General features: G+C 35.6%; 3 protein-coding genes and 1 long non-coding RNA gene across 6 annotated transcripts in view; 1 reads left to right on the top strand and 3 right to left on the bottom strand.

Moving 5' to 3' along the window:
- LOC119069936 (glycine-rich cell wall structural protein 1.8) overlaps nucleotides 1-1,071 on the bottom strand; it is a 53,826-nt gene extending 52,755 nt beyond the window's left edge. Inside the window, exon 1 of the mRNA XM_037174173.1 lies at nucleotides 841-1,071. The gene's annotated coding sequence lies outside the window, so the exon portion shown is untranslated. The remainder of the gene's footprint in view (nucleotides 1-840) is intronic.
- The window catches only part of LOC119069922 (TWiK family of potassium channels protein 18), a 43,904-nt gene that overhangs the window by 10,873 nt on the left and 17,389 nt on the right, over nucleotides 1-15,642 (top strand). For all 3 annotated transcript variants that reach the window (XR_005086432.1, XR_005086433.1, XM_037174146.1), the window contains exon 2: nucleotides 14,287-14,895. Coding sequence is in view for 1 of the 3 variants with exons in the window: in XM_037174146.1 (XP_037030041.1) it covers nucleotides 14,757-14,895 (139 nt within the window). In the remaining 2 variants the exon portion in view is untranslated. The remainder of the gene's footprint in view (nucleotides 1-14,286; nucleotides 14,896-15,642) is intronic.
- On the bottom strand, nucleotides 7,002-7,974 carry LOC119081457. Its single transcript, XM_037190458.1, has 3 exons — nucleotides 7,643-7,974; nucleotides 7,053-7,580; nucleotides 7,002-7,009 (listed from the first exon to the last, which is right to left on the bottom strand). Exons 1-3 carry the CDS (start codon nucleotides 7,812-7,814, stop codon nucleotides 7,002-7,004), a joined length of 708 nt encoding a protein of 235 aa, XP_037046353.1. The 5' UTR covers nucleotides 7,815-7,974.
- On the bottom strand, nucleotides 8,058-8,799 carry LOC119070044. The gene is made up of 3 exons (XR_005086453.1): nucleotides 8,721-8,799; nucleotides 8,385-8,616; nucleotides 8,058-8,322 (listed from the first exon to the last, which is right to left on the bottom strand). It is a non-coding gene; the product is annotated as an uncharacterized LOC119070044 (long non-coding RNA).

Here is a 15,642-nt window from a genome sequence, read left to right on the forward strand (position 1 = left end):
TATGATATTCAATACATTCAGCCGACACGACGCAGTGGACGGATCAGTGCTGGTATTTGGGGATGGATCAGCCGCGAAGGACCCGGAGAGATGACTTTCGTCTCCGGTCGTTTGAATAGCGTCGCTTATTGTGAGATACTAGAGGAGATTCTCATTCCATCAGTTGAAATTAGCTACGGATCTATGCAGAATGTAATTTTCATGCAGGTAATGGCAATTACATCAACCGAGTTCCGCGAATGATGTTTCTTTACCTTAAAGTTTAAGTTAAGACTTTGAACCAATCTAACACATGTCTCACAGGATAACAATTCAATCCACACATCGAACTTTACCCAACAGTGGTTCAACAACCATCCCAACATCACACAGCTTGTGGCCCCATCGAACAGTCCGGATCTTAACCCGATCGAAAATTTTTGGGCGGAGACAACACGAGATTGGCAAAGTGTATTCCCTCGTAATAGGGCAACTTTAGATCCTATTGTTGTTCGAAACTGGGAAAGCTTTCGCGGTCAATCACAATATTTCGAAAATCTTTACGATAGCATGCCTTACCGGATGCAAGAAGTAATCCGAAAGAATGGCGGACCAACCTCATATTAAACAATAGAATCTGATTCACTTCATGCTTACAGCTCACAAACTGTAGAAAGGGGAAATTAATGCATTTTACGTTTTTCTAACATTTATTTAATGGCGAATAAAAGATGTGTTTACACATCAATTATCAATTTATGTCTCAAATTTATTAAGTGACAGGCTTATGAACCGGCATGGGGAAATGTATCGAATTATACACAAATTTAAAAAAAGGAAATGTAGCAAAACAGTCCTTACCATTCAAATTAAAGTTTGCCTTAAAATATTTTCACTTCTGTTTTGTTTTTGCATTTCTGAACTAAAAACTTGCATCGAGCCGCTAATTCAAAATATTATTTTGTTTTGATCTCTTTGACAGTCGATTATAAATGTCTCTTAAATGTGGTAACACTATGACCCAGCAGATATTTTAATCATATCAGTTATTAGAAAGTGACCGCAAGTCACAAGAACGTTTTAAGTAGCGCGACTGTACAAAAATCTTTTTTTGAAAAAGTAAAACCATTAAAACACGCAAAAATGTGTTGCTTTTAAAGGAAACATTGGTTTGTGGTCATTTTAAGATTTTAAGGTTTTAATCGAATTCCAGATACGACGTTTTGGATCGCGGTTCGACAGTACGGCAAAAATCGCGGTTCGACGTGTCACGTTCTTAAGTTAAAACAAAATATTAGTACATATGTAAAAAAGTGAATCAAAACCAAATAATTTAGCGGAAAATCTAATTTTTCTAATTAATTTAAATATTTTTCGAAGTGAATCAGTAAAATCTAATCAAAATGAATGTGTTTTCATATTTTAAGCCCAAAATGTTGATACAAGAAACAGTGATTTTTTCGGATGAATTTTAGTGATTTTTGGCTGAAGATTGTTCAACAACTAATTAACATAAGAACTTGGGAATCACATTACTAGCATTAATAATGTTTACTTTTATGAATTCAATCTAAAACAAGTGTAAAAAGTGATTATGTATGTGAAATTATGTGCAGTAAATAAAGTTCTCGGTTCGACACGGAAAAAATCGCGGTTCGACAGTGGTTGTTTGTGACTCAACTTCCACGATTTTATCGGAAAATTTCAGTTTCTTTGCATTAAAAGAGTCGATATTAGTGAAATTATTGATACTGAACAGTTTAATCAAGGAAGATTTGGTTTGTGCATGCAAAATTCATCAAAAGTTGATATTCTTTGAATTTGGCATGGAAAGCTGATTTTCGATGAAAATAAGCGATTTAAGTGAGTTTTCAGCCTATAAAACGCAATAGTAAATGCTTTTGAGCAAGTGATAACAAGCATTTTTAATACCAATTTGTGATTTTCCAATTTTGTTTTTAAACCTCTAAGAACGTGACATGTCGAACCACGATTTTTGCCGTACTGTCGAACCGCGATCCAAAACGTCGAAGCTGGAATTCGATTAATAATTAACTGAAATTAACATAAAAATTAACATAATTAGGCTAGTTTCGTAGAAAATTAATTGTTCCCATAGTCTAAAACAATTTCCGCATACATATCTTCCAAGAAACGGAAACAATAATCGAGTTGAAACTCAGATTTTCAAAATTCTTGTCGAACCGCGATACTTTACCTTACAAATAAATGTAAGCAAAATAAAATGATTAAGTCTGGTTTTTGACAATTGAAATTCAATTGTCAAAAACCTAAGCTACAATATCAGGAAGCAAATTTTTGCTAACGAAATTTTGAAAATGCATGAAAACGAAGAGTCAAATACACGACAACTGTCTAAATGGCTTTTCCTGCTATTTTCATTTTTGGTCATATACAATGTTGAAAAATATAAACTACACAAACACATAAAGGAACATAAGATAAGCAGAATTTATTTCAATTTAGCGTTTCGCTTTGTGGTTATATGATGTCAAGAATATAAAATGTGCTAAAACGAAGCGGAATATTGAATTTGCATTTTCCTTGATATTAAAAGCTTCGGTTTTCCATTTTTTAGCTGGCAAATTGTAAAAACTATCATATCTATTGGTAAAGAAAGAAGTATAAAAAAACTACGAAATCACAAACACTTTAATCCATCACGCCAAGATTTCGCGATACCAACACCATCAATTTCAGCTAAGCGAAAAATGTATATACGAAAACAATTTCTCTTTGAATTTAATCTCACCGCCTCCGACTACAACCATCAATCAAAATATTATGTACTTTTATATTATCTCGTATACTATGTGTAGTATAGGTAGGATATAGGGGGTATACGTATTATTATATGTATTTTATGGTGAAATGTGTTTGATGGGGTGTTCACAAGTAGGTTATTCGTTTGTGTGATTTAAAGAAAAGGGTGTGTGTGTATATTTGTGTCAATCATATTTGATAAAAGGACTATTATTTTCTGAAATATATACGTTCCTTTTTGAGTGATCTGAAGAAGGAGATACTTACTTTTTATGCTCTTCGCATATGGAATAATTATTTCTTGTCTTGTCTTTCGAATAGCATTGAAGAATACACATTCAGCGAAAGTTCTGCTGTAGAGATTTATCATAGCACTTCTCCTTGTCTAGTATTAACATAGTATATATGTACGTCAAGAGGCCTCCAAATTTAACGTGCACATTTTTGTATCTGTTGTGCGTTTTGAGCTTTCGACTTACATCGAGAAAGCATAATTCCTATGTTAACGAAATAAATGCAAGGTCTATCGATACCAACGCTGTTGGTCCAACAGCCTTCAAATATTTTCTGTGTCAATGCTAGCATCCTTGCTATGTATTTATTCACTTAAGGCGTTTGCCATATGGTTTAGATAGCAGTGTATAACAAATACACCTCGGTTCAACATTAAGGTTACACTTTTGCGTTTTGAATTCAGCTGGTGGTTTGCATGGTTTTCATACATCAGTATTTATCCACTGATTCTCTTGCACGCACATAGAGATAGAAGTTCGTAACGACCATATGAAGCAAGAAGCACGCACTTGACTGAGTATTCCAGTGAGACACATTGTTGTCGAAGTTCTAACGCTCTTGACATTTTGACGGTGAAAATTCCGGGGTTGGTAAATCCAAATGTAAATTAAATATGGACTGGACAATGTTCTTGATGGCATTTCGAGCATTCTTCCAAGGGAGGAATTCAAGTAGCTTTCTTGAATATAGTTTTCTTTAACCACACTAGCTACTTTACATTGTCTTGTTCAATGAACGATTTTCATATTCACGAATTTTCATCATCGTTATCCAGACCACAAAAAAAAACTGGGAAATTTATTCCAACAAGGTAACGCAAACAAGTTCTCCCAACTCATTTCTTATACCACTTTTATCTATTTTTTTATTAATCTGGTTAGACTGAGGGGTAGATCAATAGTAAACTTTGCGGTAAATCCTCAGTTCAGTAACAATTCCAAACAAATATTTCGTAAAAATTTAAATTGAGGTGAGTTTTTCGAATTAAAGCTACGGCAGCAACTTTTCTTCTAATTTTAAACTAATTCCACCAGTTCAATTCTGTGCGCTTTCAGTGTGTTTCTAAGAAAATGAATCTTGTCTTTTAACAATTAATTAGATAATAGCACCCGCCCGCCGGAAGCAGCACCATCTATTATCATACATCTGGTTGCGAACGGCATTATAGTTTCTAAGCTACTGGTTGTATAGATCATTTTCATTATACGGTACTTGTCAACGTAACCCCACTTAATTTTTCGTCAAGTAGTCCTTAACCTCAATCAATTGACGTTAACTGCGTTCAATTTACTGATTTTTATATGAAATTCGTTGGTTCAATTCATTCGATATTTTTCGACATGTCTGACAGTTGGGATCGTGTCTGACGTTTACAAGGTCATGAAAATGATCCATTATGAGGAGAGTTATGCACTAACCGTCACAAAAAGACATTTCCCAAATATAAAATTTTCGGTTCATGCATATCTCTCCTCATCTGTACAAATTCTGGCTAGTGATTGGCCCCTCGGATTTATACGAGTATCAAATTTGCATCAAAAAACCCTAACATATAGCTTCTGCAACGATTTTGTTTTGCCTTTTTTCCTTTCTTGTTTCAAGCGTGATTGTGGTCGATGATTTTTCCGTAAATTTATTAAAATGTGACGCCGGTAATGTACTTTTTTTAGATTCGTAGTGTCGATGACCGAATAATGTATAAATTTCGAGACAAGTTGATGAAAATGCTAGAAAATTAAAATAAAAGTCTGGCAGTAGTGTACGTACATAGAATAATGTTGTGTCTCTTGCTCAATACTCATCGTCCTGAATTATTGTCATGAAACCCATTTACACAGCACCTTTACTACTTCATCAAGAGCTAGCTTTTCGGCTGATTCAAATACAAACAAAACTGGCTATGAGTGTTTATACGGATTTAACGCATGGGTTAGGGGTAGGACCGTATAAGCATGCATATCCAGTTTAATTAGTATGATTGAGTCAGCTGAAAATCAGCTGAAGTAATTGCGGGTGAAACTCCGAGATGTCCCTCGTTGTGGTTTTGTCTTCATAGTGACAGGATTCTTATTATAAAAAGCGTACAGCTAGTAAACTTAAGAGCGCTCACCCCTTGGCAAGTTTGTAGCCTACATTTAGGCGGAAAAATATTTGTTTTTTGATGATTTCTCTGAACCAAAATCTTTTTTTGAAAAAGTAAGACCATTAAAGCATGCAAAAATGTGTTACTTTTGAAAGAAAAATTGGCTTGTGAGTCATAATTTAACCCACTTGGAGAAACCTTTGCAAAACACATAAATTTACACATTTGCAAAGGTTCCTCCAAGTGGGATAATTTATCACCGACAAACCAATTTTTGCTTTAAAAGTAACACATTTTTGCTTGCTTTAATGGTTTCACTTTTTCAAAAAAAGATTTTTGTTCAGAGAAATCATCAAAAAACAAACATTTTTCCGCCTAAATGTAGGCTACAAATTTTCCAAGGGGTGAGCGCTCTTAAATAAAAATTTAAAAATGTCTTAAGCCAACGCACTTCAAGCATGAGTTGTACTCTAAATAGAGTACTAAAATTGTACAGTACATCGAACAAATTTTAGCAATGTAAAAAAATGCGGACAATTTTTTCATAAAAAATAGTGCTCTATTTCACAGCTGTCTTTGCTTGAAGTGCGTTGCGTAAACTATATAGCGTAGAGGGCAGTCTAACCAGAATCCTCGCAAGTGCTACTGTGCTACTTTACACGATGGGACAAAAATTGAAAAATCTGTCAAATCGACATTGTTATTCATGTCACAAAATTCTTGGAATATTACAATGAACTCTTTTTCCGTAGCTATACTTCCATTTTCCTTAGCACGAGATTTAAAAGTCGGGAAATCAATACGACGAGAAACGACAAAGGAAATTCTTTTTATTTTTGTTTTCGTTCTTTTCACTACATCCATTCAACGTTCACCTTGTCTCTAATAAAACATTTTTTTTTCACCTTCAATGTCAATAAAAATATCACATTACTGGTTAGTCTAGAGGTGTGCACCGATTTTAAAATTGTCGGCGGCGGCGCGCCGAGTGTTCAGGAATCGGCGGCGGCGCGCTGAGAGAAAATTAGAGTCGGCGGCGGCGTACTTCGCGGTGCGCCGACAAATTTTTAAAAATTCGAAAAATCGTCCAGTTCAATGCAAAAAAGTTTTTAATAAAAAATATAAATCGAAAAATAACAAAAGAATTGAAGAAAAAAATTGTAAGCTGTTTTCATCATCGTATCTTATCAAAAAAAAAAGAAAGTTTCGAATCCAATTTACTCTTTCATTTGAATTTTAAGAACAAAGTCTTTTAGATAATCGTAATTGTTATGCATGAATAACACTTTATCTAAGTTATCTGGCGTAATCTGTGTGCGCTTTTGATTAACAATGATTCCGGCAATTGAAAAGTTTCTTTCGCTGGGAGTGCTTGTAGCCGGAATAGCGAAGACTTGTGTTGCTAGACTGCTTAATGTTGGCATAAGTCTTGCGTGATCTTTCCAATACGTTAACACATTCGTGATTTTGATTTTGTTGTGCATGCTTAACAACAAGTAGCATTCACGTTCTACTGCTGTTTGTGACGTATTAGTTCTGGCGACCGACGATAACGTTGAATGCTTCTCAGCTAATTCTTCCACATACGACTCACTCTTTGTTATGGAAGAATTGTTAGGCGAGCTGGAAACTCCAGCCGAGGCTATGTCTGCAGAACCTTTCACTAAAAATTCAACCGGTGTGGTCTGGCTCGCTAGTAAATAATTCTTAACATCCAGTAGGTTCTGGAACCGTGGATCTAGCAGCGATGCCAGCACGACTACGTCCGACAGTGGAAAACGGTGGTCAAAACCTGACAACATGTTCGCCTTCAGTAGTTTAATTTCATATGAATCCTTAACTTCACTTTCTAGCAACGAACTTATTTCACTCCGGAAGACGACGTAATAGTTCATTGTAGCATATGAACTACCTGAGAAAATAGCAGTTATCCTCTGGAAGTGTCGCAGAAAATCAACTAACTCCTTCGCTAACAAAATATCACTGTTCAATAGCACGAGCTCAGAATTATCGGTTTTGTGCAGCATTAAATTGATGACATTTTTGTTGTATCCAACCAAACTTTCCACCATCATTAAGACACTGTGCCATCTTGTCTTAACGTCAAGCTTTAAAGTGTGACGATGATCACTGCTGTCTTCAATTGAAGAGGCCAGGCTTTCAAGATCGTTATCAACGTCGTCAACGTCGTCGTAGATCAAAAACATTTCGCTCCATTCAGATATTTCGGCAGCTAACGCACTCTGATCTTTAGTTAATTTTTCAAACTCATCCGTTCTATACCGCAGCGCTTTCACAATGTCTTTTATCTTCTTTAGCAAAACTTTTATGGGTTCCGTTTTCTTAATGCCGTCAACCGATACAAGGTTATGAAGTGCGTGTCCTACGCAAGATATGTTTTCGTAACTTCCCAAGTTACAAGTTTTCTTCATGTTTTTCGCTGGAATGAAAAATTAAATGTAAAATTTTATCGGCTCAAAGCAGAAGCCTTCATCTTCATACCTGCATCGGTAACCATGTATATATTCTTCTGCGTAAGTCCGTAGCAATCGAGAAGGGATTCAATGTATGGCAGAACATTTTCCCCTTTATGGCGATCGGCAAAATGGTTCGTTGAAAGCGTTAGATTTACCAAAGCGAATTGTTTATCGACAAAATGAAGGGTCAACGTCATGTAGCTCCTTCGTCTGTATTTGTCGGACCACCCATCGAAAGTCACAGCTACTGTAGGCGGAGATTCAGCTTTTATGTAATCAATCAGCCAAGCGCGACAATCATCGTAAACAGTAGTCAGTGCTCTGGCTATAGTTGTTCGATGTGGCAAATCGTCTGTTTCAGCGACATGATACTTCTGGGAAGATAATGAGATTCGAGGTAGAATAAATTCAGTAAATAAAAAACGAAAACTTACCTGGAAAAAGTCACGCAGTCCCTGGCCATCTACTAAACTAAATGGTAGAAGATCTCTGCAACAAAATAGAACCAAGTCTCGCGTCAAAACAAATTTAGCCTCTTTCTTGCTCGATGACGTTGTAGCAGTCCTATCTGTAGCAAAATAGCTCTGAATACTTCGTTTAGTTTGTTCAGCGGTTTTCGAATGAAGAGAAATTTTGTGGTCTTTCTGTACATGATTGATCAACGTGGTTGTGCTGATCGAAGATGAAAATACTTTTACACCGCTTCTGTCGAACGAAATGAGGTGTTGATGTACACAACTACGAGTTTATTAATGAAAGAAACTCACTCGACAAGCAACCTGGTTTCATCAGCTTCGGAGAAACACACATTACAAAACCACTTGTCCCGTTGACTTTCGACGACCCGTTCATCAGCCCGGAAACATAAATATCCGAAATATGACCATGCAATGGACTTTGATGACGACTTTGTGAGCTTTATTAAGAGTTCGGAATTTTTGACACCGATCAGGTCTGCGTCCACAGATTTGCTCTTAGATTTTGCCATTGTCACTGCGGCTACAAGAAACCAGATGAATATGGCAATTCCAAACAATTTTTTGTATGCAACTTGTTCGTCAAACACTTGGCAGCCGCATATTGCGAAAGATATTCTTACTTACTTCGTTTGATATCGCCCGTAAATATTTCTTGTTAAAAAAAACCGAGACGCACGTAATGGCCACCAAAAGTTGTTCAAATTGAAACGTTCTTTTGTTTAGAATGATGTTTGCGCCAATGCAACCTTAAAAATGGTCAATGCTCTGATGGCACTGATTCATTCATGTTACTTCAGTACCATCTAGTGGGTAATTTGGCGTGTGCGAACATTGCGAAAGTTTCTAAATGGGGGAAAATTTGAAATGATATGCAATATACTTTTTAAGCTTCGCTCGCCTTTCAAATGTTTTTTCGTGATTCTTCATGATTTTTGTATCTTATTTAGTTAAAAAAAATTCGGCGCGATGAAAATAAAGTCGGCGGCGGCGGCGGCGTTGAACGATTTTTGTCGGCGGCGGCGCGCCGAAAATTTAGCAAAAAATCGGCGGCGCGCCGGCGTAAAATCGGCGGTGCACACCTCTAGGTTAGTCTATCGGAAAACTATACAGCAAACATTTAATTCGCCTTTCACAATCGCTTTTTTTTCTCGTCTCCAGTAAATAATAAAAAAAAGGTCAAGGGAGAACATCATCATGGTAATGTATTTGCTTGTCTTTGAAAACGGCTAGAATCAGTATGGTGAACTGAATGTATATCCTGACGAACGTAATTTTTCACGTCTATCAATCATGATGGCAAATTTCCCCCAAAAATGGACCAAATGCATGAGTTGAATAGGTAGTTATTGGATTCAAAAATAGCTGAGAATATTGTATCGATGTCACGGCGCTATTATCGATATACGGTAATTAAATGGTCACTCTATGCTTGCAGTTAATTTAGTATTTCCATATACACATTGTAAATTGTATGTGGATGTTATGCGTACACTAAATCAAATGATTGAAATTTATGACAATTGTGTGTCGCTCTTACAAATACAAAATTTGGTCATTTTCTAGGGGATTTGTTTAGATTTATCACCATGAAAGGCAGTTCATAAATGGCAACATTTGTCGATTTGATACACGTACATATAATATTTTGTTGCTTCGACAGTAAATCACTTAGTTAGGGCAGTAAGGACTTATCTTAGAGGTGATATGATGATTGAACATTCCTTTGGTGTAAGATGATTAGGTTTTGGTTGGGAAGCCCAGAAATTCCCATGATGCTGCCACTTTTCTCCCTTATTGGAATTTTATAGAAGACTCACTTTTGATGACTAATAGACAAAGCTAGGGCGCATATGGCTCATATGAAAGTAACTTCTAGCTCTATCAATAATTCTTCAAAAATACTTTTTTTGTACCTCCAATGGGGAGAAAAGATCGATAGCAAAAGAGGAATTTTTGGGCGTCCCCTACAAAACCAAAATTTCTTACACAATGCACTTACTCCCCTAACAAACTGTATTGTATCTTTTACTTGTACTGTGACGAAACGAATAGAATGGACTGTACTATAAATCCTAACGCTTGATTAAACTAATGTCAATACGTGTAGTGTATCACTTGGCCAGGGTCAGACTGGCTCAAAAACATCCTCGAACATCCTTGTATGAAGAAACTCAAAAAAAGCCTCTCATTGTCCTTCATAGGTTGAACGGCTATAGAGGAAGTCGGGATCTGTATATGGTCATGCTTATTCTATTACTTCATGTGTTTATCGCCAAGTAACACTTGGTTCGATACAAAGTTGATTAGTTCATTAGATGCAGCATGCATACCTTATCACTTATTTATGTCATTGTCGTCCATAACAAATGGCTTTGTAGAAGGTTTCAGTTAGACATGTGAGTACTTTATGCAATTAAAGTGTCAAATTCTACGTAAGAAGAAGAGAGAAAGACGCTTTCGTCGGCGAACCATAAATTTTCCAATTCTTAAGAACAGTTGTTGCTTCTACTCATTCTCACAACCAAAACCGCACAATGGTCTGCGGTGGTGGCGTGTCCTAATAAGAGAGGGTAATATATACTTCAAAAGAACACCTAAGAGTTTAACGAGAATTGTGAAAATTTTTCGAGGTGATTAAACTTAACGCATAAATTATGCCAGCATTTGTGAACGTTACAAATGAAAACACAGTTTTTCCTCGTGTTCTTCCTACATTTTTCCAGTGTTTTTTATTCACAAAAAGAATCAATGTTCCAAGCGAAAGAGTATACAGACGATGATGAAACGAGAGGCATTAATTGAAAACCCAGAAATATGTCAACAAAAACTAACCTTATTACGTGATGCTGAGGTGGCTTAGGTGTAGGTGTTACATGAAAACCTATTCTGTAATCCACTAAAAAAGATATTTCAGTCAACAAAGAAAATCGTTATCTCCAGTACCTTTTGAATACTTCGAACATTGACGAACATTAAAACTCATCTCGAACATTTCTTATATTCATTTGTCTTCCGTAGCCTTGTGTCAGCCATCCTAAACATATGCCCGACAATATGTTCAAAAACTCATTCGTGTACCATGTTCGTTTCGTTCCATTGGAATAGTAAATGATGCCAATATATATACTTGCTACACACAAAAGCTGAAACAATTCATATCAACACACAGAGGACATAATGTATTCTCATAAGAATGTCGGTAATAAAATAGCGATTTATAAAAGTTTCCAGGACACAGATAAAGGTCGTTAAGAAATTTTCCTATTTTCTTTTGTTTTCGTTTTTTTTTCGGTGCTCTACACACTAGTTTTCTCTGTTTGGTGGTTATTTTGTTGTTCGTATATAAATTCACTATTCGAAATTCAACCGTATGGTACCTAACCCATGCCCATACGTTGTGTATCTTCTGATTTATTTTCAAGCTTTTTTTTTCTTATTCCTGAAAGCATTATAAACGATACAGGACCAACCGTATGATATGTGTATAGAGCCATAGCATAGGTCTACAAAGAAAAGAAGGAAAATGAAACACACATCTAATAAAATGAAAAATTCTCGGAAAAATCTGAAACATTGTGTTCATTTTGTGTTAAACAAAAAACTATATAACTTTACATGAGATGCATATGGTGATGAAATTTAAGAATAACGGCGTCCAGGATAAAATTTTATTACACCGTAAAAGTAATGGTGTGAATGTTGAAAGCAGAAGATAAACTGAAAGGGAGTTAAGTTATTGATCAATAGCAGAAATGACTTTGTACTCTCTGCAAATGGTGATAGTTCATATTTCAATTGAATTTACGTTTATTTTCCAGTGGAAGAACTATGCAGAATGAAAAGAATGATTCATTGCAAATTTGGAGAGGGATTACGGAGTACGTCTCTTCGCCATTTCAGTCAAATAAAGATCCATCGTTCAGCACATGACCTCAGGACTCTGGAACAGTAATCAGTTTTTCAATCTACCCTATATTTTCTTGTAGATAATGGTTTGAAAAAACATTTGCTATCGTTTCATCATATCCTTTTTTAAGACTGTTATCGCCAAGCCGATATAAAATTATTTAAAAACTAATTACTGTTTAAGAGTCCTAAGTCATGTGCTATGCGATGGTAATGTATTTGACGAAAATCCGTGGAGTAAAAAAATTAATTATTTTTCTGTTGACACCGGGTTGAGAAAATAGAACTGACGCCGAAATCCCTCTCCAGACTTCTTGTCATAATTTATCTTTTCTTAGCAGGAGAGGGATTGCGACTGTCGATCTCTATCGGGTCTCTTTTTCAATTCTATCGTAGTTATACAGTGAACGACATCTCAAATGTCTCACTGTCAAATTTTTCTGAGAATTTTATTGTGTCATTGCAAATTCACAATGACATTCTCTGAAAAAAATGACAGTGAGACATTTGAGATGTCGTTCACTGTAGCCATGCAAATGTCAAACATTATAATGTCTTTGGTAGAGAAAACCTTTTGAATGTCCAACACTTTAATTGGTTTCTGTACCAAAGATATTAAAATGTTTGACATTTAGACCGTTAACTACGATAAAATTGAAAAAGAGACTAGATAGCCGTAATCCCTCTCCAGAAGAGAACATCCATTCATTTGTTTATCGAGATAGATCAAGAGGACTACCACCAATCATTTAAAGTCGTGCGACACCATTTGCCTATTTCCTTGGCATTTTTTCTCTATGCCATTTCCTCGATAGTTGCTTTTAGACGTGTGTGTGTGTGTGTGTGTGTGTGTGTGTGTGATACAATTTTCCGGAGGCTGTACAGTGCCAAAAAAAGATTGAAAATCTTATCTGGTGCAGGTGACTTTGTCTCAATGTAACCTCAAATAGCTGCCACAGCTACATTTGGTACATACATCGAATGGGCTTTGTAAAAAAAAAAAAAATTTTAGAGACATATCGTAGTACAATTTTTTGCTCATAATAACGTCGTTTATCGATAAAAAGTAAAAAAAACGCCGATAGGCAACAGTTCTGTTTCATCAATTTCTGAAGAATCTTAAAAATGTATGGGAAATGTCACTATTATCACAAGTCGACTATGGGGAAGGATCTAGCCGAAGACTAAGCAAAGCGGTTTTGAGCTCCTTTCAGGTCCTAGCACTCGGATCAGCAGTCATTTTTTGGGTGACCTTCAGAAAAACTTTGTTTTTGTTAAGGGACACGGTGGAGACAAAGTTACCTGGAACAAGAACAAGGAAGATATTCGACTCTTTTTTGTCAGTGCGTAACCCATCGCTTTCTTCTTTGACATTTTATTACTCCGACTAGAGGTGTGCTCCGACACGCACCCGACAGAAATTGTTGTTAATTTGCACCGCTGATCATTAAATATAACTAAATTTATAGGAAAACTTATGCCGCCGATCAATTTTTTTGTCCTTTGTACGCCAAGAACCGGTGCACACTTGTAACTCAGACCCTAGAGGTCATTCACAAATTGATCATCCTGTGTAAATGATGGAGTTGGTGTCTTACGAAGGCGTACGTTCAAAATATCATATACTGGGGATCACTTAATTGATTGGGACTATCAATGACTTTTAAAACTCTGATAATAATTCGAAAATTGTGTTTTCTAAAGGTGAAGAAACTGTACATTCTCGACATCTTATTCCATGCACTGCTACGCGGGGACGGTGTCTGAAATTCATAATTTTTCGAGGGCGTAATTTGTGAATGACGCACTGAATATCTGTAAACTTTTCCATCTGCCTGGAGGTGGTATATAATTCGTCCCATTTAGTCAGAGCCATTTTGAAACTATAAACATCGACAAAACCTATTCTAACAAAAACTCTTGCCCCTTACTTATAGAAAGGCAGACAGTCCACAAATCATTTAAATCACAAGTGATATTTATTTATCAGGTCGTTTTGTCTAAAGAAGCTAGCCCGTATGTAAAAAGTGTTAGTCTGAAACCCTTTTTTTTTGCGATGAAACATTTATTTCTGTTTACTCTTTCGTTCGGTTATAATCTGGAAGAATTTGTCTTCATAATAAATATTTATGAGACAGAGTCTCGATTTCATTTCAATAAATTATCACAGTAAAATAGAAATGGTCACCTGTTTCATGTTTGTAAATGAAAATTTTCTAAATTATGACCGACCATCATCAACATGACAAAATTAACATTTTAAAAATAATATTTTTGTTTTTAGATACTGTAAACAGGTGTAAAATATGGACGATTACCTCGACGAGCACATCAGACATGGCACTACCATCAAAGTGTGTGTTGTGAAATAACTAAATGTAAACTTTATCGAAGGAGAAATGAAAAATAAAAATCCATTTTTATGATAAGTAAAGTCAGACATTTAACATATATTCTCCTTGTGAATTGTGGATAAACAAAAAAATAAAAAAGAAACAAAAACTGAAAGTGGCGGTGTTCCTAGAAAGAAACTGAGAAAAACCAGATGAAGAAAATAAAATGCTACTGTTGCTATACGTGTGGAAGTTATACGTCTCGACTTCCTTCCTACAGTTGCTGGCGCATAATTTATAAATCCAAAGATGGCTTCTTCAAGTTAGCAATGTAAACATCAACAAGTAAACTAAAAATTGAGTTAAAAATTAAAAGAGAAAACAATCTGAAAACCGGTGAGCCAGTGCTTTTGCTCTATAAATGGAACGAAAAAGATCGGTGAGACGACGGCAAAAGAAACCATTTGCAGAACGAGCAAAGGAGCACTGTAGACAATTCACAGCATTTATGTTCAGCAACGTTGGAATCATTATATTGGTTGTTCTTTATATGCTTGCCGGTAAGTACATCCAATAGAGTAAGGAAATTGTTTTCTCATTATCCGTTCTTCAAATCTGGTCAGCGGTTGACTTTGATTTTTTTATTTTTTTAAATTGGCACACGTGCATTGGTACATTATATCCATTATATCTTCTGAATATAAGTGCTCTCACCAACGTAATAAACACATACTAACCGTGCTAACCTTAAATTATGAAGAGAGAAATTTTAGCAAAAAATTATTGGTAACCTTCGCATTGCTGCAAGCATTTGTCCTTTTTGTCAGATGTAAAAAAAGAGAAGTAAAGTTTTAAGCACTATTAGTGCTGCACTACAGTAGATCATTGTTTTGCTCTGATTTAAGTTCTGAGTATATCGATACAAAATAGAAAACGTTGAAAATCCGAAGATTATTATTTTGAAGGACTAGACTTTAAGGAACGATATAAAATAAATGGTACATTTTAGAAGGATGCTATAGCACCATTGTTTGATCAAAATGAAGCGTTGCATCGATTGAAAATAGAAAAGCACAAAAGAAAAATTTCGGTCATGGTTCAATGTTCTGTGAATGATATTCACAAATATTTTTTACTCGTCCCCACATGCTATATGCTCTATATCGTTGATTTACGTATTTTCATTTATATCGAAACCTGATATTTTGACTTAGTTTGGAACAGAATTTATTATGCTGTTTGCAATATCAGACATGAGATGTTAAACAGATAATATTGTTGACAAATATTATTGTCTACTATGCGGT

The sequence above is a fragment of the Bradysia coprophila genome, chromosome II (assembly GCF_014529535.1).
Source record: "Bradysia coprophila strain Holo2 chromosome II, BU_Bcop_v1, whole genome shotgun sequence".
Lineage (NCBI taxonomy): Eukaryota > Metazoa > Arthropoda > Insecta > Diptera > Sciaridae > Bradysia > Bradysia coprophila.